At 40.7% G+C, this 27,654-nt stretch overlaps 1 protein-coding gene across 1 annotated transcript in view; it reads left to right on the top strand.

Moving 5' to 3' along the window:
- Positions 1-27,654, top strand: part of cep112 (centrosomal protein 112) — a 99,144-nt gene that overhangs the window by 37,305 nt on the left and 34,185 nt on the right. The window contains exons 18-21 of the mRNA XM_071473726.1: positions 6,496-6,631; positions 9,394-9,501; positions 14,763-14,945; positions 22,600-22,830. Coding sequence (XP_071329827.1) covers positions 6,496-6,631; positions 9,394-9,501; positions 14,763-14,945; positions 22,600-22,830 — 658 coding nt within the window. The remainder of the gene's footprint in view (positions 1-6,495; positions 6,632-9,393; positions 9,502-14,762; positions 14,946-22,599; positions 22,831-27,654) is intronic.

A 27,654-nucleotide genomic window follows, 5' to 3' on the forward strand; every position in this document is an offset into this window, starting at 1 on the left:
CATTTGCAGGCATAAGAATAAATATAGTTAAAAGCTAGCCTAAAACTAGGCAAGAAATTAAAAAAAAATCAACAAGAAAAGCCATTTGTTTTAGTTTTGAGGTTCAAAGTTCACAGGGGTGTAGTTTCCAAGCTTACCAGCTTGTATTATTGCGGTTATGTCTAACGCTGTAGAGCTACAGTTTCTTTTCTCTTTTTGAGTAATTAAATGGATAGATAATGAAACAGATAATCAGTTTCTGCTCTGAAAAATATAATAGTGATTCTGGCATTTAGTTTTACATATATCATTTGTCATATCAGATCACTGCAGTATCTCATATCACTTAATATTTGTCCCTGATTGATATTTTTACATTTTCATGTCATGCTGTAATGATGTTAAATATCTTGCCATGCCTACATGATTGTCACACATAACTAAATTTGACATTTTCACAGTCAGCTAGCTTACTTACAAATATTCACTGACAGTATGAATTTATACCAAAGCAGGCTTAGTTAGTTCATGCTCTGAAACAACTCAATCTGGATAGATTGTCTTAAGGGCTTTCACTGTTTCATTAAAAACCTTCCAGCTCCATTTTCCATTGTATAATGTTTGGGATATGTAAATACAGTATGTTTACTTTGGGGACTTGTGCGTAGTTGATTTAGCATATTATGCTTTTGTCTGCATAATTCATGAAGCCAAATAGCATCTAAATGCACAGCAAAGGCAAGAAAACTAGTTTCAAACCATGTCATGAGTGTGTTCTCTTCTTCTCTTCTCTTTTCTTCTCTTCTCTTCTCTTCTCTTCTCTTCTCTTCTCTCCTCTCCTCTTCGCTCCTCTCCTCTCCTCTCCTCTCCTCTGAACTGAACCCACATTGTTGCCTGAAGATTTAAGAGTTGGTTGAGTTGTATTTACAAAAAGAATAGATAACATCCATATTTCAACATATCAGAACTATACTGAAGCTGCAAAGAGTTGTGTAGAAATATTAAATAACTCTTTAATTTTTCCTGGGTGAAGCTAACTGAACTCTAGAGCCATTTGACACAGACATGTATTGTGTCTTTTTGTTCTGTCCCACCCACATGTTTATCCACCCACATAGTGGTACTGTCAGCCTGGGCTGCACCAGATTCCTCTTTATCTCCTTAGGGTGTTTAGTTGGCTTTGAGGTAAGACACACTAACTACTGCGAGGGGAAGTCACTCGTTTTATCCCCAGTGTTGATGGGAGTGCATAAGCTTCATATGAGGAATTTTATAAAGATTAATTGAAATGTCATCAGTCATGTCCACCAACGTCTGAGGAAGGCACAAGCCTTTTTCCCCATTGCAGTGTCCACTGATCTGTGGCTAACACTATGCTTGAACTCCCACTGAAACTAAATCTTTAGGGCAGGTATAAATGCTTAAATAAACAAGACAACACACAGGGAGGAGCATGATTGTAAAGGTCAAGCTGAATTTAAGAATCCACAACTGTGTAATCCTAACTTGTTTTTAAGGAAGCGGGTAGCAATGCTAGCTGAAGATGAAACTGTTCCCTGCAAGAACCTAGATGACTGTTGTGTACTAATTGAGCTTTCCGTGAAGGATACTTATAATGCAGTTGCCTTCTTTATGACTATGTGGCCATTTTGTTTCTTATCTTGTTGTGAAATGCTGTTTATAAACAGGCCACATTTGTAGGCAGTTTTAAAGCCATCAAGCTCAATAATTCTGTTTTCTACTCTTCTCTTTTCAGCTCTTTCTCTCTCTGTCTTTAATATTTTCTTGCCCTTGTGCTGTGTCTCTTTTGTGTTCACTTATTTGTGGTCTGTCTCTTATTCTGTGTCTCTGTCTTTTTTCTCTCCCTTTCTCTTTCTCTGGGGATGCGGATGAAAACCAAGCCTGTTTTATTTTTTCTTCAGAGGGCGCTGAATATTTCAGTTTTGCATTTTCTCTCTTTTTATGTGCTCTCTCTTTTTTCCAGGCCCCTTTGATGTGTCTGTGGATTCGTTATCATTCCGTTTGGATGAGCTCACAGACGCAGATGCACGGGCACTCGCATGCACTTGCACACACACACTGCATGTGCACACACTCTCACTCTCTGTCTTTATACAAGAGACCAGAGGCATCCACATGCAAGCGTGTGTTCTAGTCTGTTTTGTCAGTCTTTTCCATGCGCTGCTCCACCCACATCACTGCCCATACAATTCTTAAATACACTGCTTACATGAAAAGAATATTTGCATAAAACAATTAGAGTTGCTTCTGTGTGTGTTTGCTGTGTGTTCTTGTATTAACTGTATGTGAATGTTTACATACAGTAGTTCCTTGTCTCGGTTTATTCAGCATGTGGTGCACACTCGCACACAGGAAGCACGTGGCATTGTGTGGTCAGGATAGTCCGGAAAACGCCGGCATCCCTGCAGCCCTCCTGTCTGCCAGGCGGCTGGATGGCGGAAGCTCCTTCACCCTCTCTAACACACACACTCTTCTCTCCTTGCCTCCCCCTCTTCCTCTCCTTTAAACAGCCATTGAGGGATGAGAGAACTTCCTCTTTAGAGAAGGCACATCTTTAATTTGAGCCTCCTCTCCTTCCACTTTTCTGACCAGAGATCCATTTAAAGCCAACCGGCCGCCCTGGCGCTGGCACCCCTCTCCTTCCTTTCCCTCTCTGTTTCTCCCTGCCAGGCCTCCCTGACTCTTTTTCTCTGTCCTCTCATCTCACCCTCATCGCTCTGTTATTGATGGTGACACGCTGTCTACCGCTCTAGTGACCACACGCATTCAGACACACACACTCAGACACACTAACACACACACACACACACAGTTATTCTCCCAGAAATCGATGAAGGGGTCATGTGTTTACCTGCTTTCTTCAGCTTTACAGCATAATATGTTTCAATCTGTCACATGCTTGAAATTTAGCGGCAGTAAATCTTTCAGTGTATCCTTAGAGGTATAGGCCCAGCAGCCAGCTTCAACTTAGTCATAGTGCATTCTTTGAGTAGAGTTGTCAGTCACACACACAGTTTGGGACTGTGGCTCATGAACAAAGGCCCATATACTTGCACGTGCGTACTCCCGTACAGACACACACACGTTCCGTCGTCTCTCAAGCGAGACACACACCCAATTCATTTCTGCTCTGCCTTGGAAGTTTAAAAAAACTTGCTATTTCTGTGACATCCTCTTTTCCATCTTCCTCTCTCTTTCCTCTTTCTGTCTTTTTCCATCTTAGCCTCTGCACATATCCTTTGTGTCTGTCTGAGCCCGGAAGGCAGTCATGCAACCAGACTGATTAATAATTACAGAGTACACAAAATTGGGAGAGGGAAAAAAAAAACAATTTCTTTGTCGTTTGATGTCGGACATGAGAAAGACCAAAATTACAAAGAGACAGAACACTATAAAGACGAGAGAAAGCTTGCACATTCCTTTTTCAGTCCTCAGCTTCTGTTCTTTGCTTTTTTTATTGCCTCCTTTTGCTGTTTTTATCTCCTCTGTCTTTCTTTGTTTCTGTTTTTTCATTCAATGTTCTATCCTTATAAACACTTAAAGTTGCTGCTTTGACTATGGGAAGTGATTAATCATTCAACAAAAATGTGAACTTTGTGTGTGTGCAGGCACTATAACTATATTTTTCTGTTTTTTTTTCCTAAGATGTGTTTCTGTAGGCAAACACGCACAGTCTTGACAGCACTCCTGCTTTGTCAAATACATATAAATGTGTGGTAAAAAGCGTCTTAGTCCTGCCCCTCCTCCCGTTGTGTGCCTGCTGTAAATTACAAGTAGTTGTACTTCTAATTGGTTTAAAGTCTCACCCACCGGCCAAAAATTCCTTCGTCCTCCTGTTTGTCTGTCCACAGGGAATAATTATCCATACACTGAGTATTATTTACAAGGGAGCAAGAGAAAAGCACACTGACACACAGTCACACATACACACAGTACTGTACATACCACACACTGTAAAAACACAGCCAGTTATATTATCTTCCCAGCGTTATTGTCTTTGTCCATTAATCAGGAGAAGGCTCTTGGATTTCAATAGTTGCTGCAGTGAACTCGAAGCGACATAGCAGTTGTGCCTTTTCTTAAAAATTGCTGCATGTTGTGTTTAAGTTTAGAATTGAACCGTTGCTCATTCAGTGTGAACTTACTTGAAAATTTCATCAGTACATGCTCTCCTGTTTTCAGTGAGGTGCATCCCTAACATTATTACAATGTATTATACATGAATGACAGGAAGAGGGGTGCCAAAGTTCATTTTATTCATCTTATTTTAATGGAATTTTGTGTAATTGTGTGATTAAGTATAATAGAAAACAGCCCTAACAGAGTCAAAAAACGTGCGTTTTTCATCCAACTATCCAATCTTCTTTAAATTATCATCTAAGTTCTCGAATGAAGCTTCCAGTGAGGCATTTTGTAATAATTTTTAAGTATTTATCACAAAACGTGTTGTGTTTAAGTTATTAAAATTTGGTTGGGTTCTAAATGAATTCATTCTGTGCTCATGGAGAGAACTTACAAATGTTTATTTTAAAAAACATGGCAGTGTCATTTTTGCTTATTTATCCAGACTACATTCATGGACACATACTATAAATATCATAACAGCATTCAGTCCAATAAACAAATCACATTTTGGTAGATAATTGTGACATGAGTTCAGCTGAAATAGTCATTTTTGCATTTCACTTTCACTGGGAAAAAAAAATCTAAATGATAATGTGATTTTTGTAAGTCTTGTACCAAACAAACATGTTCCCTTATGTCTGGAGAATATGATTTGTAGGCTGGGGGCATCTCTGTAGCACAGAGCTTCATTTATGGTTGTATATGGTTGTGCCACCTTTTACCTTTGTCAAAAAAAAGTTGCAGCTCCTGCGATTTGGATATTGCACTTGGCCATATTGCGATTTTGATAATATTTCAATTAATTGTACAGCCCTAAGTCAGTGTGACCACAAATTTCATTAAAATACAGTTAGTTACCAAAGTTATTTCTTTTTCAGGGGCCTCTACGATGTTATAAGTATATTGTATGTTAAAAGACTTAAGTAATGTTCTATGTAATGATGTACGTATATGAAGTATATATGATTTAGAAATTGATTTGATTGACGATTAGGTTTTATAACAGTAATATTATCCAGATTTTAGTTTGTAGTTCAGCAACAAGTTCTCTTGAAGAAAGGTCAGGCAGTGGGTTCAGGACTTCTGTTAATTCTAACACTCCAAATCCGGAATGAATATCATATGACAAACACTTGGAGCTGATAAAACATGTGAGCACATGCTGACAGGATTGTTTATAGTCAAGTCTGTGTCCAAGTCAGCAACAAATCCTGTCTGTTATTAATCGTGACTACAGTTTGCTTGTCACAATTATGAGCTTAAAAGAGCATCATAGCAAGCTAATCTATGATACAATCTATCAGACTTTTATTTGTATTTATTTCTCATCTTAAAATCGTGTTTAAAAAATGATTCAGTTGACCCTTAAATCAAACACTTGACTCCTTTCGTGCATTCCAGGGTTTTTTCATATTTCTATTTCTTTAATTTAGTTTTTACATATTTTTCCTTTTGTGTCTTTTATTTATTTTCCTGATTCACACATATGTAAATCTGCCCTGTGAAATTAAGTGTCAGGCATTACTATGTGATCACTGTCTGACTACACATTGCAACATGTAAACTCTCAGGTGGTTTACAAAAATTACACCTTTGTACCCTTCCTTTACTTCTAGCTCCCTCGCTCTTTCTGTACTCTATCCATCCACCTCATGACACACACTCCTGTCCCCACACACCCTCTGTGGGTTGGGCTTGACTGCAGCTTGGTATTGCTGTATATGATGTTGTGGCTGGGCCTCCTAGTTGGGCTCTGACAGCTCTCAGCATGAGGCCATCCTTCTCAGTATGCCTGTCAATCCTCTCCACTTTGTGACCTGACATTTGCCAGGAGTAGCAGCAGTATACCTGCATACACACAAAGTTGATAGTGAGTGAAGTGAGTTGATGGATACTGAAGAACTACATGCCAAAAATGACTTACCTGCATTCTCTACACTATATAATGAATCTAAAGTGAAAGATAATAAATGGTCGTATAAAGTCTGTAAAGATGCCATTCAACGTGTGAAAAGGTTGTCTTTTTGTTGGGTGCGGTAGATTGTGCTGGTTGATATCAAGAGATAGCACCAGATTAATAACCAAGTCTCATACTGTGTGTGCCGAAACAACAGGCGGTTTCTTTTTGACATACACTCCTACATCCATCTTTTATTTTCTCTCTTATTTTTCTTCCTTCTTGAAATCACTCTATAACCGCTGTTTTGAAAAGTTCTATAAAAATAAAGTTCACTTATTTACTTTTTAACAAAGTATTTCTGGCTTCCTGGTCTGCAATTGCTTTTCTATGGCTCCATATATTCATGTGTGTGCATGTGTGTGCATGTGTGTGCGTGTGTGTGTGTGTGTGTGTGTTTGGTTGGTTTGAAGGGAGATGGAGAGCCAGTTGGACAGAGCCAGGGAGAGCCAAAGGCAGCAGATCCAGCAGGCAGATATGGCACTGGAGCAGTTCAAGAAACAGGTGGAGCTCAGCTCTGAGAAGACCTATGCTGACATGAAACTCCAGGTCTGACACACACACATACACATACACACAGTACATGCATAAAAGCATAAAAAGCATGACACATTGAATGTACAGTGCAAGTTGTTAACACTATCCATACACGCCTGTTTTCTGTTATATGTATACATTCTTCCTGTTTCCTGTTGTGTGCCATATTTAGATGCATTTGCAAATACACACATACACACTTCAACCCAAACCCCCTTCCATATTTGCTTTACCGCAAAGGGAGTAAGCTGTTTGACAGGCAGTAACCAAGACAATGCAGACACACACACACACACACACACACACACACACATATTTTGTAGTTGCATAGACACAGCTTGACCACAGATGCAATAGGGCGCCATGCTGGCTGTACTTGAATTCCTCTGTATGTTGTTCTCTCTCTGTGTTGCACTGCCTCACTCCTGCTGTCTAATGATTTGCGCCATTAGGCCGATCTACACCCTACCATGGGTCCCTCTCTTCTCTGGCACCTTTTACTGAAAAATCTATATGTAAGCGCCAAGAACAAAATCAGCCCTAGGCCATTTTCACTCATGTAGTCATTCCAAATGAATGAAATGATTTATAATCCTACTCATTAAGCAGGTGCATTCATTTCTCCGCTATTACACATTGACCTCACTTCCTTTCAGTGGGCATGATGTGCCCTCGTGGGCTGGTCAGGTTTCAATGCAGAACAGGTCACACGCATTAAGCAACTAGCCTAATTAGTACATCAGGCCAGCCTCAGGATCAGCCTTCCACACTGCGTAGGCTGCTGCTTATTGGGAGAGTTCGCCAATCAATACACATTCAGCTGTAAACTTCTGAAGCTGTCTTACAAGTCAGTTTGGCTATAGGCATTTTTGTAAAGCATTTTATGGGTATACTGTGTTTCTGTGCTGTATTGGCATTCAGCACTGAGTGTGGTCCTGAATGTTTTACAGGGATGCATATCAGGGAGATTAGCAAGTTTTAGTCGCTGATTAGTGAAGTTTTTCAGCTAATCAGTATGTTGTTGGCACATGTAGTGTAAGAAAATGAGAGTTTTGTGTGGGAGTCAAATTTATGCTTGGATGTTTGTGGGCACACAGAGCATCCTTTATACCCCCAGACCAATTTTTGAAATGTTTGTTGTGTTGATAAAAGATAAGTTTGACTATTTGCCTTTGACCTCTATAGTATGACCTATAAAACTGTCATGTCCTTTGCCATTCAACTGAAAAAACACTGTTGATGGCTGTAGAGACCTGGAGTCAAGCACAGTTTGCCATTTCAAAAAAAAAAAAAAAAAAAATCTATAAGCTCAGTAGCTAAAAGGTGGCTGACAACATACTGCACCTTGCGAACATTCAGAGGATGCTTACTTTGGTTTGTAGCCACTATGATGAACACATTTTCATTTTTGTACTGGCAGACAGTCAAACTTGGTTTACTTCTTGGTTGCTCCTGCCTCTTGAATGCTTTCAAAACTTGGGCAGTAAGTGATAAATTCTTTCTTCAGTGCTTGGAAAATATCTGTATTACTATATTTTTCCTTTTCTTCCTCCTACTCTTTTTTCCTGTTCTCATCCTTCCATACTTTTGCTCGCTCCTTCTTTCCCCATTGAGCCCCTGGCATCCCAATCTCCAATCTGACTTTATCCTCAGCCCACATCAAAGCCACTGGAGAGGGGAGCAGTCTCTTCTGCATCCCTGTCATCCTCTCTCCCTCTTTCTTTCTCCCCTACTTCTCTCCACCCTGCTTGTGCATCACTCCATCACGTTCTCCTGCTAAGGCTTTAATGTTACAGAAAGTACTTCAAAAGAAGCTTTTACTCTATTTTTTTCATCCTTCCATCTTTCTTTTCATCATTTTCTTCCTCCCTCTGTCTGCAGATGATGTTATATCTAAATGGATTATCTGTATCACTCCCTTCCTCTGTCTATCTTTCACTCATTTTAAAATCAGCATCCCACTTTTAGACCGCTCTTAAAGGAAAGAGTCTGCCCTATTTTGGTTTGAAAAAAATAGAAGCACCATACGGAATCAAATCTCTGTTGCATGCATAGTTCAAAGGAGGCTTCAGCATTTTAAATGGATTAATCAAAACACATTTTGCATTTCCTGAGTATTACACACAGCATAGCCTAGATACATAGACGTTTCAGTAATTTACATGTTCAATTGTTGTTGATTATCGTCACCTGAACTGAAAATATGAAAGTGGTGGGGTGCAAAAGAAGTTGAGTTAAATAGCAGAAATACTGTCAAATCCCCTTTTTTTTCTAGAAAAACAACACATCCACAGAGATCCAGAAACTTCGTATTTCTAACTGTGCCTCTTTTACTTGCAGTTATTTTCTTGCACCTGTAAATATGTGAATGACTGTGAACTACTGGTATTACATATTTAATGTTAAAATTAGTATTAAACTTTGATGTATAGGTTAATATATTGATGTGCTGTTACCATGATATCATTACAGCAAGATCACACACATAATGTGTTGACCATATTTATATATTCTTAGTAGCAGTTCATTAATTTCAATTAAGAGAAAAATGTTAGAGCAGCATCCCCTGCTGCAGATGGATGGTGTTATTTTGCACATTCCGCGTGCATTAGATTTATTGTACTGAACCTTCACCCATCAACTAAAACTAATGTTGAAATATGAGATTTTAAGTAGATTTCAAAGTTCAGTTTGCAGCAACATAACTGTATTACAGATTATAAACCTAGCCTAAATGTTTTACATCTTTTTTTCTTCTTCTTTCATGGCTTCAGATGGAGAAGGTAGAGGAGGACCTGATCCGCTCCAAGTCCCTCAGAGAAAACCAGGCTAAAGAGTTCTCGCAGCAACTTGATGCACTCAGACAGAAATATGAACAGCAGGTCTGTATGAGTCTGTAACTTTATGTCCATCTGTCTACAGCATGCTTATCTACCTGTATCTGCATGTGTAAATATTTTTCTCGCTTCTGTGCTACTGATGTATCCAGGGGCAAGAATTCTCCTCTTGCTTCCATCATCATCATCACATTATTATCTTTTCTCTATTATCAGTGAACACTTGGCCCGTTGGAGCCAAGGGGACTGACATCTATTTGGAATAGTCTTGTTATTCCTCCCCATCTGTTCTGCCTGATTAATTTCTCATGATAAGGGACACACTTTAGATTAAGCTTAGATTGCAGCTCAATAAATATCTTAAACATTGCCAATTGAAAACTAATGCAATCTGCATAGCAGACGCACAGTCGTCTTATCATCCCATCTCTGTCACTCTTCTTCGATTAGGAGTCTAGAAACCATTTTCACAACTCATTGAAATCTAGCTTGCTGATAGGAAAACCATCGGATTCAATTAAACCACAGAAATGGATATTATCAGAGGCAGCCAGAGTCATTGTAGGAGGCACGGAGCGTAATCTATATTTCATTTTAACCTCATTGGCCTGTTAGTAGGATTTTATCTTTTGCTATATACTTTAACAGTGTGATTGAATACTTTAGCCATAAAGGGTGAGTAATTTAATTAAATCTGATCTTGTCCTTGGACAGTGACATTAGTTTTATCTTCAGTATCCCTTTTATGTTTCACTGTAATTGATATAAGATACAAAATTAAGTTCGTCCTGAATTAAGTTCAAAATGGCTTCACCAACTTTTTGTGATTAATAAATGTGAGTGCAACACCAAGCAAAATAAACAGGATTGTCAGTTGAGGTAAGAGTAATCATGCATTTCTGCATAATTATATTGCACAATGTGATAAAGGATATATGCCTTCATATATGCCTGGTAGCTATGACGCTATGAAATAATAAATAATTCTTAAATCCTTTAATTCTTCCTTTAAGTGACATAAAACAATAAGTTGCATCTCTTCATGTTCATATAATGCAGTATGTCTATGTGGTACCACATAAGTCTTGAGTGTATAGGACTAACTGGTGTGTCATCTCTATTTCCCATCTGTATCCACAGCATGATTGATTTCCAAGCAATAAACTAGCACTCAGCCTGTCTGTTAATAAGCATGCTAACACTCCTTTCCAGGCCAGATGGAGTTTACACTGCGTGTAATTTGCTGTAGATTGTGGTAAGTGGAGGCTATAAGACAAGTGTTATTTCCATGAAATGCTGGAGAAACAGTTCTCTGTTACTGATTTGCTCCATGATTGAACAGTTGATTGCAATTATGACATTTATACGATAGAAAGAAATGACTTAAATGGGATGTATGATGGATTATATTGAGATTTTTTAAAAGAATATCCAAAAACAAATCTGAAGAGCTGGAAAATAAGAGAGTTCCACTTCTTGCTACAAGAGTACATTCTCATAGGAATCAGACCATGTTGGTTAAACCATTAAACAGATTACATTTATATCCAATTTTCATCCCTATGTAATGGTCCAGTAACTGAGATTTATCAGTGCTTTGTGTGCCAACAATAGTAAATTGTTCGAAGGAATCACACTTCTTCCTTTTATGTGCAAAACTGGTAGGCGATCAAAGCTTTGCAGAAAATATTCAAGTGATGATTATCATCTGCTGCTACACAGAGTGGGGGTGCAGTTGACAGTTGGAGACAACTACACAGGGTTAGCAGCACATCAGGAAGCTTTTGTCTTAAAGATTAAAAACATATAAAGACGAAGGGCCTGTCTTTGTGATGGAACTGATATGATTGGTGGTGACATTAGCTACACAGGAAGAAGGGCAGACAAAGGAAGAGTAAATGTTTCATATTGTGTGTACACTCTATTTACTGTGTTTTTGCTCACAGACAACTTGTGTGATCAAAAGTACTTTATAAGCGACTTTCCACCAATGCAAACCTAGGTGCTAGTTCTGTGCTGGTGCTTGTGCGGGTTTGGAGTTGGTTCCCTTTAAGAACTGTTTTGCTTTTTCATGGGCTAGAGAGCCACCAAGGATCCACGTCATTATGTCACTGTATTGGGTCCACTTTCCCAACAATGCTAGCACCAAGCACAAAAACAACAAAGGTGGACTACATTGTCTCCTTACAAGTGTTGCTCCTGGCTTTATGAGCCTACATTAGCATCCAAACATTTAGATCCTGATTTTGAACATTTCCAGATTCTTAAAAATGTCGATCACAAACTTTTAGTTAGTCTTGTTGGACACGATAATCTCACCCACAGCCCCTGACGTGAATAGTTCTAGACCAGCAAAGTGTTGGTGCTGCTCTTGAACCACTTTTCCTGGCTGGGAGTTCAGTATGTGTGGACCCGTTCTTCCATTCTTGCATGTATGTGTGCATTATGCCTCCACTCCAAAGAGACTGGTGTCACAAGATTACAGGGGTCAAATTTGTCCATTCAGATGCTCACAAAAGAACATTCCCTGAAGGGCAGTTTCAATGAGACTTTAAAAAGGGAGCTATGTATGAAGGAGTTGTTTTCCAGCTGACCCCCATGGCAGCTGGACGTCATGGTGACTTGACAGAGCTCTGCTTCTTGACGTTGGTGTGACGTAGTGAGGTCAAATAGCTGGTTCGGAGTCATGACCTTGAGAGTTAAGGAAAATGCTCAGCAGCCTCACTCTTCAGATGTTAGGTTGGGACAATAAATAATAAAGGAGTTAAGAAGATACATATGCAAGTATACATGCTATACACACAGAAAAAACATGCACTTATATCCATAGTCAGCGCCGCTTACTGGCCATCTTGAGTTCAAACCCTACAGTGAGGAACAAGGGGTTTGTCTCTCTTCCATCTCCCTCCCCTCTCAAACTTACCCCAGCCTCCCCTGCTGAGACCAGACAGGGCTTCTGTTCTACTCTCCTCTACACCCTCCTCTTTCCTCCTCCTTCCCAAACATTTCAGATTTCCCCCCTGGGGTTGGAAGAAGCCTGTTACCTCACTGTCCTGTCTCACACACATGCACACACACACAACCATGTCAGCCTAGGCTGACAGGAGTCATGCTGTGCAGGAACACCCAACCCACTCTGTATCTGTGGCACCAAGCTGTGCTGTAACCGACTCAGTCTTCCCTCACGCCGGTGCCACGCCGGTCCCTTTAAGAACCGGAGCACCCAGCATCCTCCACTGCACGCTGGCGCTACGTGATGTCACAACCAGGCTCCTTGCTGGGTCTGCTCTCTGTCATCTCCTCTCCGTCTTTTTGTTATGCTGTTTTTTTCACAACGGATCTATCTTTCCATTTCTTCATCCTCGTTGCACCTCAGATTCCCTCTTTCCTTCAAAATCCCCTTGGCCCAAGACTCTAAACAGAAGCGAACAGTAAACCAGGATCTCCTTTCTCAGTTTCTGTTACCGCATGTCCTGCTGTCCTGCTGGGGAGTTCTTGAAGCAATCTGTCAGCTGTAACTCTGACTGTATGAATCTGATTATCCCTGTGGGACAACGTATTCTGGCTGTGGATCTGATTTGTGTCTGTCATGTCCTTAAATGGAAAATGAAGGTGGTACAAATTGTCTGTCCATGGAATATACCATAAACAACATCAGCGTTGCCAATGGTGACATGTTGAAGATGTTTCCCACATTCTGCATAGTATTTGACTAATGGAGCTTTGTGGTGTTCTATTATGTACTGGAAAATGGCATGTGTATGAGGTATCCAGAGGGTGCACTGTATGTGTTGCACTGTATGTGCCATGCCACTAACTGAGCCACAGAGATAAAATACATTTGTATCCGGCTATAAATCTTTCAATTACCCTTTTAAAGGGCATTTAGCAAAGCTCTCCCAAAAGCTGAAGGGGAAATTCTTGGATGCCAAAATGAAGAGTCTATTGTGGCCTTCCTCTTAGTGCTGGGGTTGGAATCTGGCATCCTGTAGATAGCCCCTCATTCATCACCTGCTCTGAATAGCACGCAACGTCTGAAGATGGGGCCGTGGATAGAACAGGCACCAGGCGTAGAGGCTGTGGATCTCCGCTTCTCTGGCAGGCCAGGTAGGGTGCCGTCAAGCACAATGTGCATGGGATTAGCTTCAAAGCAGGGAAGCGAATGGGCCCCAGGCCCCTGCTGTCCTCTCATGGCTCTGGCTGGGGCTGCACGGCGGGATGGTGTGGGGGTCACTGGTCCCCCCGCCATGGGGGAGTGGGAACAGAACAGGGTCTGGGAAAGGCTTGGGGCTTCGAGCTTCGCTGGCAAGGCTCACCTCTCAGCAGGTGACTCCACTCACAGCTATACAGGGATACAGGCTTGCTTCAGCTGATATGATGATTAAGCCCTGAAAAATTGGGGCTTTGCGTCCTATTAAAGATGCTTTATTTTCCCCTACTGTATTGTTTGTAATTGGCTGTAACTCCCGTGAGACTGAAGTCTTCAGTATGTTTATACCATAGCTAACCCTTCTTGTTGTGTGCACTGGTCCTTGCTAGAGTCCGACTTCGCATATCCTTCATTAGCAGCATAAACTCCAATGATAGCTGCCTGGCAATTCCTGCTTGAGCATAATCCCATTAATTGTGAAAACATGAAAACTGATATTGATGAATGAGTGGATTTTAAACTGGTTAAATGAATCCTGAGAGTATAACTACAATTAAAAAGAGTATCAAAAATCTTTTAGCAACTTATCAGTTCTTCTCAAAGTTTCTTCTGTCCTCACCTCCCACTCCATTTTTTTTCTGATTTGGGTTTTTAATGATCATCATAGTCATCGCCTAAGCCGATTTTCGCATGCTGTCAGGCGCATAGCATGGGGCATTGGATGGTTACTGCAGCCAGATGGCTAACCCCTGCCAGCTTGCATGCATAGCCCAAACTAGCTGCTCTTTTATATGCCGATCGCAGAATAGGGCGAGGGAGACAGAAGAGAGAGGAGTGGGACATTAGGGGCCACTCTGTACAATTGGCAGGAGAGGTGGGAGGGCGGGGGAGCAAGCCAGATGTAAACATATCACATCATATCGTCCTCTGACAATGTGAGGAAGCGGAGAAACTTTTCTTGCTTTTTTTCCCACCTTCCTACCAGTTTCACCAAATTGGTTGGGCACATGGATGTTCTGGGTGGAGTGAAGGGGTAGAAGGAATAGGACGAAGAAAGGATGGATGGATAGGTGGATGGACAAGTTGTCATGACGACAGGGTTGCGCTGAGTGTGTGTTGGCTGATGAAGTCTCCCTTTGCCTGCTTGTCCAATCAGATGGCTGAGCAGCGCATGCAGCACGAGCAGGAGAGGACGCGGCTACAGCAGCAGCACAGCACGGAAAAGGACAGCCTGGTCCAGGAGCGCCAGCGGGAGGTGAGCAGCCTGGAGAGGCAGGCCAGGGCCGCTTTGCAACAGCACCAACAGCACACCCAGGAGTGGAGGAAGCGCGATGCCCAGGTAGGGGGTCTCCACTGATCCACGTTTACACACACACACATGCTGACCCATCGCTCTCCCGTGGACAACCATTTTGTATTTTGCCCATTGACGTTTCCCTGGTGTTTCAAAAACACTTTTACTTGAAGCTAGATAGATATTGATATAGGATAGCAATCCTTTTAAAGATTGCTGTATATTTGGTACGAGCTTACATAAGAATTTACTTATTGCTATTTGAATAAAAATAATTATTGTTTGGGTTACAACAATGGGGCACTTAAGTAAAAGTAAAAGAAAATGAATAAACAAAACAACTTCTAATGTTTTGGTTTTTTTTTTTTACGTTTTCACAATAATTTTTTATCGTAGCAGAGTTTCGTGTTGAAGTGTAAAGACGTGACATTCGTAAACCACAGGTAGCCCGATGAAGGAGAAGAAATTTGTTCCGTTGAACGCCAAGCTTTTATTCTAAAACCTTTGGTTGAATTTCTCTTTTATTTTCGGCTGTACGGTTGTGGAACAGTGTCAAGCGCCCTGCGCTTCCTCCGAAGTGTATCTCTGCATGGCTTTCTCCTCTCACCGCAGGTATCCATCTCCCTCCGGAAAACGGTGGTTATTCCCTTATTACAGCATGGACGGCCACAATGAGTGCATGACATTTGGGTCTATATTAATGGACATCCCTAACACTGAGAATTCTGTTTCCATTTAGCCAAATCAGCAGCAGGTCTTCAGCTCATACCCCTCACTCTGTCTTCGCCTCTCTCCAGCCTGGGCTAGCTTGGAGCTCTGTGGGAAACCATTTGACAAACCAGCCCCCAACTGGGGATGTATTTGACTTCAGGGTCTCTGACTAAATGGACATTGTCAGCATGCAGAAAATGTTGTTTATTGGAGATGGGGATTCAGACAGATGTATGTAATATCTGTGGACAAAATGTGCTAAATCCAGATGTGGGCACAGACGGTTGCAAACGACAAATAAATGGCAAAGAAATCAAACTTAATGTAAACTAATTTATATTTAATTTCATGTCATCACTCAGTACAATCAACTTCTTGGGGCATTTAAGAGATAATTTACAGTTACCACTAATAACAACAAATGAATGTTTTTTTTTTTGTAAGAGGTGTTCTACACTATAATGGAGATGAAAGCCTATTTTTCTTGTAAAATGCTACAATATTTGAAGACTTAACAGACTCGCCAACTTGTCTAATTGTTATCATTTTGACTTGCGTGTCTAATTCTTTGCTGATGTTTACATTTTAGTTGTTAACAGTGAAAATAAATGGGATTAACATTGAAAATGACCCCTTCTCGTTAGCTCAAATGTCAAAATATTCTGTTACATACTTAGGAAATTATTTTATGGACTCTTCTTATACAACCACACCAGTATACTACCACACTGGTTGGCTTGCATCACAGTAGCTTAAAATGCTTTTAAAATGCTAGAAACTGTATTACATGAGGGGAAAAATGCTGTTTTTTTCCTTTTCATTCCCTCTCTCATGTTCCCTTTTCTAATATTTTTGGGAAATGTCTTTCACAGCATCGATGGCACTCGCTGTTATGTTATTTGGTTTTCTGGAGATGCCATCACAACGGGACATTTCTGCTGATAACATGCCGTCCTAGTCTTGTCAAAATGAAGTGTAGTTTGACAAATCTCAGGATCTCAGGAGGCGACAGAAAACAAACTTCCCCAGTACTCATCTCATATTCTCAATCCCTGTTTGCTCGTGCAGCATTTTGAGCAGCGATCAGACGCCTGCCTAATGTCAGATGTTAAAGCAACAGAAGTCAAGATTTTTACTCAGGCCTTCGAAAGATGGAAGACAGGATTGTGAGGTTTCTGAAACTGTTGGGGATGTGAGTTGGTTTGACTTCCTGTGTGGAGCACTGTTCCATGGATGTGCTGTTAAAATGACAAGAAGCTGACACACCACCAGCAGATATGTATTAAAGATGAGCTTTTTTACATTGAGCAAAGCCACTTATTATTAAACACTTTTGCATTACCAAGGTTGTTTACCCCCTGAGAGCTCTGTATCTGTCAAACTGATGCTAACCCACAGCTAATCCTTCACTGGAAACACATAAAACTGTGCTGTGAAAGTGGTGAAAATATTAATTGAACCAGCATTTGGATGATGCATGTAGAAAGCATAGGCCACTCCTTTTCCAGCACATGCTACAGCTTTTTTTCTTCTTTCATTTCTCTTGTGCTTCTGGGAATCACAGGACTTTTGCCAGCCCATCAAACAATGGGCAAAACACTTCCACCACACGAGTCACATAGACAATGATATTATCATCAAGTGACATGTCAGTAACAGGCAACCCAAATGCCTGCTGTGCGATTGAACCCGGGCCTCATTATGTCTGCCTCTTTCCTTCGCACACTTTCTCTCAGTCTTCCTGGAATCAGTGGAGGTACAATTGCAGAAAGTTGGCTAAAGGAACAGCAAATGTCAGCCACACACTCACGGGATGAGTAATACCAACTCATCCCCTTGATGTGGTGGGACAGTAATAAACGGCATTCCTGACTCTTGCCTTGTGTTTGAGAAGGAGAGCCAATGAGTTGTTGTAGCAACTGTAGGGAAGAGCTATAAAAAACTTACACATGGACATACTGTCCTGATCCCACTAAAGTTTTTTATCTAAGAAACTCTGACTTCGCCCACTGTGTAGCCCTATACATGATAAATTATAAAGGTTATGTGACCCTTCTGGGGCTTCCTTTGTTTCCAGGATGATTACATTCACACTTTAAGTTATATTTCTTGTCCTTTGCTGATTGAGCCTTATATGTTACACATTATGAAACCTCTAATGAATTAAATTAACCTGCTGGGTTCAAGGCCTGGTGTGTAGTTGGCTTCCCACTGACTCAGGGGATTAACTCACAATTTCCCAGCCCTGTGGGCCTGAATCTATACTACTGTTTCTAGAAATACCAGGGTGTGAAAGGAAGCTTTCAGTTGGCTGTCTGTCTAAGATGATAAAATGTCTTGCTGGTGAAATATGTTTGCCCGCAGCCATCTCTGTGTTGTTCTGTTAGCTGATCAATGCCCCCCAGAGGACGGAGGAGTTTCATGGACTGTTTTGGAGATCCATCATGAGTATACCTTCTAACACGCCCAAATCCTGGTGTAGTGACCTTTCTTTTTTACCTCCCCTCTAGAAATATTGTGGAGAAAAATGAACGGTGTGTGCACATCTACCCACGGACTGTAAAAATGTTTAACATGGAAAAACATAAAAAAACTATATTTTACTGAAGTCACACTAGACAAGAAAGTTTCCGCTTCAATTGGCTGTCATTATTTCATGTCCATATGATGAAACAGTTGAATATATTTCACTTTCACTTAATTTACTCCATTTTGTATCTGTGATGCTTTTCAGTTGTTAAACATTCGTAAGAGTTTCACTTCAGAAACTAGGGCCAGCATTATAATTTAATTTGAAGCCATGTTTTTTTTTTTTTTTTCAAACAACAGAATTTGTTAGTTCTGTGCAAAACCCATCATTCATATTTTTTCCACCAGCTCCTCCTTGAAACTCATTTTATGGGTATTATTTTCCCGAATAATTATGTATTTTTCTAAAGGAACGTACACACCATCTGGACTTCAAACAGCATGGGCGAGTCTTGTGAGGTCTTTCTTCTGGGCCATGATGGACTAAATAATGATGCTGTCAATTTTTCAAAGCATTTCAATCCTAAGTACGTGATTAAGATGAGTCAAATGAAGAGGGTGATGACAGAATAAGTCAAAGCTAAGAGGATGTCTGATGAAGAGAACAAGGCAGACAGCTAGACTAGTGCGGACATTGATTGTCTCAGTGCATGTGTGTATTGTCATTTACCAAATGATTGGTCCCTGAGATCTGCTTTTGTCAAGTGAGTCTTGTCTTGTTAGTCAGTGATCTCCGGTAGATGATGAGTATCCCACTGAGCTGGCATGTCACTATGATTCTATAAATGATTTCATCACATCGTCCCATATACATCTGAGTATTTATGTTAGAACTCAGCTGATTTTATTTAGTTATTTATTTATTTATTTTCATTCAGGACAATTGATCATGGGTGAAGTCATCAGTGACTGATGTACTGTGATGTGTTGAGTGTTACAGTATACTCTCATTCAAACCATGAAGCCATTTAGTATGTGCATATATCACATCTTGGATTTCAGCCAGAATAATTTTTATCTCAGTAATGCTTACGTATAGTAATATATTTAATTTACTAATGTAATTATTTTTGTTTTGAGGAAGAAAATGTCTCTCTCATTCATATCACACAATATCAGTGCACTGTACACATAAAATATTGTATGTACATAATGTGCTTTAATATTCACTTACATGCTGTGTCGCAGCTTATTCCCCTCTTTCTACACACACTTATATATTATTTATTTATTTATTTATTTATTTAACCAGTATCACTGGAAGTTTTACTTTCATGATGACAATTGTGTCAGTCAGGTGAACTGTCAAATGTTCCGATTCGTTTCTATGTTTATGCAAGTAAGAAAAGTATGGTTAGGGTTACCAGAGGGCTACGTATATTAAACACTGAAGGTTTAGGCACTGTTTAGTAAATAATGACAGTGAAGAAAAATGTGTTAGAGGAATAGTCCTTTTGGGAAATATGCTTAATCACTTTCTTGTCAAGAGTAAAATGAAAAGACAGATGCTACTCACATGTCTATGCATTAACAATGGACCTGGAGGCAGGTGTTTAATTTTGCTTTGCTTGAACATTGAAAGCATGAGGAATCTGTTGGCCTGGCCCTGTCCAGAGCTCAAAACTATTCCTACCAGCTCCTCTGAAGATCACTAATAAGGAGAATATCATTTGTTTAATCGACAAAAAAAAGATAAGTGAATAAATAAATGTATGGAAATGACTAATAATTAATGAGAGGAGTATCAGGCTGCTAATTTCTTGCCCTAAATGTTTCTGCTAATGTTGAAGATATACATACATCATTGACCATTTCTCAAATCAAATTAATCTAAGATAAGGAAACAGACCTCTCAAACAGACACTCCAAAGTTATTAATTATGTGAACACTATCAAAACAAACGGTAATTGATTATCTTCACTCAAAGAGGGCATACATATCATAGATGGGTGTAGAGGAGTGGCGTCTGTGCTGTGGTTGTAATCAAACAAAGTTAGAACACCTCCAGTTTTATTATCACCACATCCTAGCTGTTCAGTCCAAAGAGGATGTTGTCAAAACAACTGTTACAATATATACATGGCAAGAACAGTAACATGTTTGTCAAAATGTTATCAGGAAAAATGATAGAGCACCTTGGAGTTATCGATGAAGAGCAGTTACTTCTGGTGTTTGTAACTTCTGTCTCATACAATATTGAAAAATGTCTTGATAAGAATATCTGCAGTGTAGTTTTTTTACATCTGCACTTGACTTTGTCATTTCCTCTTGACTGAATGTATATGGTCCATTAGCCAGTGTCCCATCCTTCTCCACTCTTCTGCTCTTCTGTTCTGCTCATCTTTTGCCTTCTTAGCTGACACAGTGTGACCCAATATATTTTATTTGACACTCTCCTATTGTCACCAAGAGCTGCTTCTTCACAAAGCTCCATATCAGCATGCTTACATGTGGCCTATTGAAATGCCTGTGCTCACTTACGTCCAAATGAAACATGCTCTTTAGTTTCTGAAGTATCATTACCAATGGCTTTGTTCTGGAAGATTATGTTCTAACTTATTAAAAGATTTTTTGGAAGACAGATCATCCACATGTGTTAAAGAGAGAATTATACATTAAAGACTCTTGAGGGCTCAGATCTAATATCTGTTTGCCCTTGAAGGCACAAGTGGAGTGGTGAGACTGGTAATGTTGAGAGATGGCAGTGGGACATAGAGATAGAGGATTGCGTGTGTTTGTTTTTTACCTCTTTCTCTCTGAATATGCTACATGCCACTGTATGTGTGTGACAGCTCGTGCATGTGTGGCTGTTTGTCTGTGTATGAATGTGTGTGCACAAGCGACTCTGTCTGTGTGTGCCAGTGTAGGAGGGAGTATAACACAGAGCCACAGCATCTGCCTGTTTTTGTGACACTCCTTTGAAGTCTCTTTGATTCTCCCCAGTGCCCGCTAAAAAAGACTTTAGACACTTTCTGTCTGATTGCCTTAACATGGTGTTGTCCTGGGATGCCCAGGCTTTCGAGGAGAGGGAGGGGCGAGTGGTGGCAGGAGGCAGAGCACACAGTGCAAACCAAAGAGAGAAAGAAAGTAAACCAAGGAGAGTGATGAGGATGTGCAATAGCTGGGGAATACGTGCAATCTAGGTAGGAAAGTGTGAAACACTGCAACTGCAATGCATCTTTTAAAGCCATTTACACTTGTAAACTGTGGGGAATTATCATATTGAACTGATATATGAAATACTCTTGGTGCTCTTTATAGACTATTTTTAGAAAAGGGAACTTGTGATGTCCTACTGCAACATGGATGGCCCATGTCCTATCATAAATGAAAATACAGTGTGTCCTGAATCTTGTGTTTTAAAATGATGTCCATTAAGAAAGGAACGCTTTGAATCTTGAGGCCCTCTCCTCATTTCCAATCTTCATTATACCGGCTAAGTGATGCAGTTTTGACAGAACACCAAGCTTATCGTTTCCTTTTGACATTTTCCAACCTCCTCAGATGTAACTTCATTGCACGTGCCAGGCCAGTCTCACTTCTGGTGTTTCGGAGACTGTGGGTTTGTACTTATTAGTATTCCTGCTATGTAATGTTGACTTTCACTGGCACCACTATTAAAGAGCTCTTCTGGGCAAATTCAAAGCTGAGCAGTTGAAAAAGAGAGGTCAAGAGAGAGGAGTCAGACCATCGCAGCAGCCCCCACACATCCACACACAGGAAAACAGAAACATTTAAGCATGTTTGTGAAACTTTCCTACGCTTTGTTAAACTGAAGAGGCACTCCTTCACACTTAGATACTGTGTCTCAATCTCTCTGCAACAGTGTATCTCTTTACTCAAATTTCCATACATATCAATATACAGTGTGTTGACATTTCATAACATCTCTCATTGTGGTATCATTATGCAGTGTTGATGTATAGTAGTTGATGGCATGTGAGGATGTAATCTGTAGATATTTTCTACAGGACACAGAATCTGTTCTGTTTTCTCTTTGCATATATTTCTCAGAGAACTTGTCTCAGCCTGTGATCCAACCAGACCATTGAAAAAGGATTTGTTAGTACCAGAAACGGAAATGTATGAGTACAGTAGGAATATGGGTTTATGTTCTGAAGTTATTTTCACTGGTACATTAAATAAACACATTTGGGCATAAAGCCATTTGGAGGGATACACAATAAACAAAAACAGATCTGAAATACTGTTCACTTCAGCTTAAATGATGAAAATGGACCATCAGAAAATAGACATCATCATACAATACATCTAAGTGTAACACAAGCACATTTCTGTGTACCATTAAACACTCATCTCACTTTTCTCTGTTCTGTCAATGGGAAGGCTTGAAATCTTGACCCACATCTTGGAGCCACAAGATATCTGCAGGACATTAGATTAGTTAATAGCACTTACCTAAATCCACTATGCATCGCTGTATCTGTCTCTTTCCAGACAATTTCAGATTTGGAAGCCCAGTTGTCAAGTCTATGTGAGGAACTCCAGGGGGCCCACACTCAGCATAAGCAACAGCTGGCAGAGCTGGCATTGCTCCGGGAGGAGGAAAAGCAAAGGGCGTTCCTGGACAAGGAGGCATCCCTGGCTGGACTCCGCTCTGAAATGGAACGCATCCGCAGCAACCTTGAGAGGAGCCACCAGCAGGAGAAGGACACTGCTCTGGAAAAGGTGGGTTAACAGTGGGATGGGGGGTGACATATAGTCAGTTTCCAATAGGGTACCGTCTGTATAAATTACATTACATCACTCTCTTTTGCCTGTCTGGGTGAGTACCTGTTTCAAATAAGGTCACATGAAAAGTGACACCTTCACTGATTCACTAGCAGAAACAACCATAAAGAGAGAAGCACATTCATGCCTAAAATAACCAGTAAATACTGAATTAGGGAGGAAAAGAACGGTCATGGTAGAGTGGTTGTTTTAACTCCTGCTTACAGGAGAAGCTGTTGGAATTGTGCAAGAAAACTGGGGTCAAGAAAGAGATGTAGCTATCTTAGTCAGGTTTTTTACGACAGATGTCATTGTTTTCTTTTGTTATTTAAGCAATATTCTTGTTTCCACAATCAAGTTTTTTCTTTAAATATTTTGTATGTTTTGCTTACCTCCTCACTGTTATTCTGTCGTCCCCTGTTTGTCTCTTTCTCACAAAGACATTTGTCAGAGAGCTTGTGAACAGTGTTGCTGGCATCAAGATATTGTTTTTCTCTGTTTTGTTTTTGTTTTGTTTTTTTATCAGTGTTGACAGTGAAAATAGATTGTGTTTGTGTATCAGTGTGTGTGAGACAGAGACTAGTTATATAATGCTTTTATCCAAAACCTTTCAGCCAACACACAGACACACACACACACACACTCACTCCCACACCGATGGCAGCTAGCTACCATGCAAGGCACTGGCCTGACCATCAGGAGCAAATAGAGTTTAGTGTCTTACTAAAGCACACTTAGACATGTGGACAGGAGGAGCCCAGGATCAAACTGCCACCTGTGATTAGTGACGACCCTCTCTACCTGCTGCGCCACAGCTGCCACCAGGGGAGGAAGGCTTGCCTGGGTTCACCACTGTAGCGAAGCACTGCTGCCATGTCATACCAGTACAGATCAGTGCATCTTAATGTTCATGCAGCGCCTCAGTCTTTTTGAGATACTCTGTCCTAAGCATCAAATAAAACCTAGTATATTAACAGTACAGCATTTTTCGACATCCCAGATCCTATAACAGAAAGTTGAATAAGGTAATGTACACTACATGTACTTTTGTAAAGATACTTTTGTAGAAATAACGATTTTTGGTTAATCATCGGATATATTGTTTTGAAATTTACACTAGTTATGGGATTGGATTTGAGGGTCAGTCAGAGAGGAGAACCAAGAACATTTCAGTAGAGCCCTTATTCAGCTTTTCCTTTTACTATCTTGGTGAACCAGGAAGTACTTCAATTAGAACTTCTGAGGTCCCCTCTTTCTTTCTTTCTTTCTTTTTCCCCTCGCCACTACGGAAACTGGACCCACAGCTGGGAAATCACCCATAATCTTGTGCTGGTCTAGCAGGAAGCTGACCTAAGGTGGTGTTGATCAGAACCTAATCCCTCGGCAGGGCCCATCAAAGAGAGCATTTTTCATTAGACACCATCCCGCGCCAGCTGCTCAGCATTAGCCCCGGAATGCAGGGACCTCCAAAGCACCCAAGCGGCCATTTTGGCTCCATATGGCACACAGAACCAGAGGTACTGAGGGGAGAGAGATCCAAGGAAAAGAGTGTGCTTATTACAGGGTAATCCTCATTTGAAGAAATCACGCTATTTCCTATCTGTCCCTTTTTGGATATGAAGACTGTTTTGCAGCTAAAAGTTATTTTATCTTTTTGGCACACTTTAGTTCTCTCTTCCCTCTTTTTTGTACATAGTAAAAAAAAATGACCCACAGTTGTCAGGGAATCTGGAGTGGATTCAAAGCAGTGTGGCTGAATGTTGAACTTAGACTGATAAGACTATCAGCAATGTGCTAGTTTCACTTTTTCATGAAAGAGATTAATGATTTCTCTGTCCTTTTTTGTCAGCTGAAAGTGCATGCTTCTAAAAAAAACTCACCAAAGGTTGAACGTCTTACTTTTCCCCTTTTTTCTACTTTCAAATCTGACTCCAAGTTTGACTTCGGAGTGGGTAGGGAAAAGTTTCACTACTTCATTGCGCTCAGTTTTTTTCTTTTTTCCACATGGGATTGAAGTCAGCCAGGCCTCAGATCCATATTGACTCATTCGCCCTGTTTTGTAAGCTGAAAAATTCTCATTCTTTTGATGCAGACAGAAATGCTGTCCTCTGCAGTCCACCATACTCTTGGAAGCAGAGCCTGGGCCGGCCAGCTTTTCCTTTTTTTGAACATATCTCCCAGATCCTGGAAAAAAGGCCAGAGAAATCCATTAAATCCATGAATGGATTCTCATCAAAGACGCATGCGTTTAAGGGAGAGACAGAGGGAGAGAGAAGGATACAGGGGGATGGGAGGATGTTTTGGGAGTAGACAGTCGGAGCTGTTGGAATGAAATAATGAGAAACAGAATATCAGAGGAGATAAGATCAGACGTTAAGATAGTTCCATACATTTGAGCTTCACCAAGAAGAAGGGAGGAGAGAAGGAAAAGGGATGGAGTTGAGGAGAAGGTGTCTGTGTGTGTGTGTGTGTGTGTGTGTGTGTGTGTGTGTGTGTGTGTGTGTGTGTGTGTGTGTGTGTGTGTGTGTGTGTGTGTGTGTGTGTGTGTGTTGGGGGGGGGGGGGGGGTGCTATTGAAGTTTGTCTTTGTAAGTGTGTGTGTGTGTGTGTGTTCATGGGTGAGAATGAACGCACACAACCCCAGACCTCCCAATCTCTGTGCTCCACTGAGGGGCCTGTGAAGCTGCCTCTGTGTCTGATAAAGACGCCTCATCTCTGGGCTACAGTTAGCATGAATCCTGCCTCTCACCCACACCACCTTATCTAACTTTCTTATTCTCCTCCATCCCCCACTGTCCATCTGTCTTTCCCCACGTCCTCCCCTCTACCTTCAAGTTCTGGCAAAGCCCAGAACATTAGGGCTTTCTATAAAGAGCTGGCCTTACCAGAAATCAGGGCTAGGCTTTGAGGAAGTGTGGGAACACACACACACACACACACACACACACACACACACACACACACACACACACACACACACACACACATACATACTTGTACTTCTGTCTTTGTGAGGACTCTCATTGACATAATGCATTCCCTAGCCCCTTACCCTAACCTTAACCATCACAACTGAGAGCCTAACCCTAACCCTGACCCTAACCTTAACCTAAACCTAATTCTAACCATAACTCTAAAACCAAGTCTTAACCCTCAACATGTGATTTGAAGGTGTCTCAAAAAGTGAGGACCGGCCAAAATGTCCTCACTTTCCCAAAATGTCCTCACTCTGTTAGTAAAATACTTTTTTTGGTCCTTGCTATGTAGCAAGTACAAGTACACACACACACGCACACACACACACACACACTTGTGTATGCTCACTAGCATATTAAACACAGGTCATTGGCTCTACTTATATGAGCTTAAAGTTTGGTTAGTGGAGAAAAGGTCTTTGTGTTGAACCTCTTCACCTCACATCTTACTCCCTCCCTGCTTGTCAATACTAGAGATCTGAGCTCATGTGCAACAAAAGATCAGGAGGTCTGAATAACGTCTGGAACCTTGAATTCATATTTACTCTTAGTCTGGAGAGCACGGCTCTTTGAACTGCTAGGGGAGATTAGAAGTGCAAATTTTGTCTGATATGTTGGTGTGGTCCCAGGTGTTTGTGTATGAGAGAGAGAGCACATACTTATATGTACTTGGTATGTTTGCATATTGCACATGTACTGCATCCACTATGAAATATGCTTGTGCATAAAAAGTGCATATATCACGAAAAGCACACAGCAACATTGGACAAGACGATGCCCACACTTTCTGATGACTCCGCAGGCATGTAGTAAAAAAGGTATGTGTGTGTGTGTGTGTGTGTGTGTGTGTGTGCGTGTGTGTGTGTGTGTGTGTGTGTGTGTGTGTTTCACTTCGGATCAAAGGGACAGGGCATTTCATCAAACACTAACCAAGTGTGACACGACCACCTGGAGGCAAACATCAGCCAATGAGAAATCAGTATTTTGGCATGCAGTAGCCAATCGCTGCTCCCTGTGCCACAGCACCGGTGTCCCCCTAGCCATGCCCCATGTGACTACCGAGACATGAAAGCCACGACAGTGCTCACTCTTTCTCTGACAAACACACACATGCCAAGCATTAGAAAGCTGATGTTTGCAGGCCTCTGTCTTGTACTTTTACTCTTTTTTCCAAGGGTATTTCTTTTTTGCTTCAAGGAGGTAGTCATCTGAATACCTAAGAGGTTTTCGTCTAAAAGTTAGGTTGGCTCAGACAGTGAATGAGATTATGTCCCCTGGATGGAGCCGGAGCTTTCCTTTGTGTGTCTCCACTCATTATGACATGACACTGTAGCTGTTAAAGGGCTTTCAGCTGTTAAAGGTGCTGTAGGTGCTGATGTTCTTTGGCATCATTGGCTGCAAACTGTTTCTGTTAAGAATAGAATTTAATAACAAAATGTGATGGACTTGGTTCATGCATTTTCATGACTTTGAATTGACTAGTTTCCTGCCAACACATCTGATCAAATGTGTTTTTGGGTAAAATCAACTTGTTGGGGATTATTTGGTGAGAATCGCCGCTCTTCTGTAGATCTAATATCTTGAATCCAAACATTCTCTTTGCATCTTGAATTAGTGTAAATGGTTTGCAGTTCATTCATGGTGTCACACTATGTCTTAAGTGATCATTTTTTAAAAGTCTGTCTCCCTGATCACATTTGATTTGATCTGTAAGAAAAAAAAACAAGTTTTTATTCTTTTTAAGTGTCCATCATGGGTTGCTTAAAATAAAAAAAACTTGTTTGTGAGTTTGTTAAGCTACTGGAGAA

The sequence above is a fragment of the Trachinotus anak genome, unplaced genomic scaffold, assembly GCF_046630095.1.
Source record: "Trachinotus anak isolate AG129_WGS33_773 ecotype Australia unplaced genomic scaffold, CSIRO_AGI_Tana_v1 ptg000003l, whole genome shotgun sequence".
Lineage (NCBI taxonomy): Eukaryota > Metazoa > Chordata > Actinopteri > Carangiformes > Carangidae > Trachinotus > Trachinotus anak.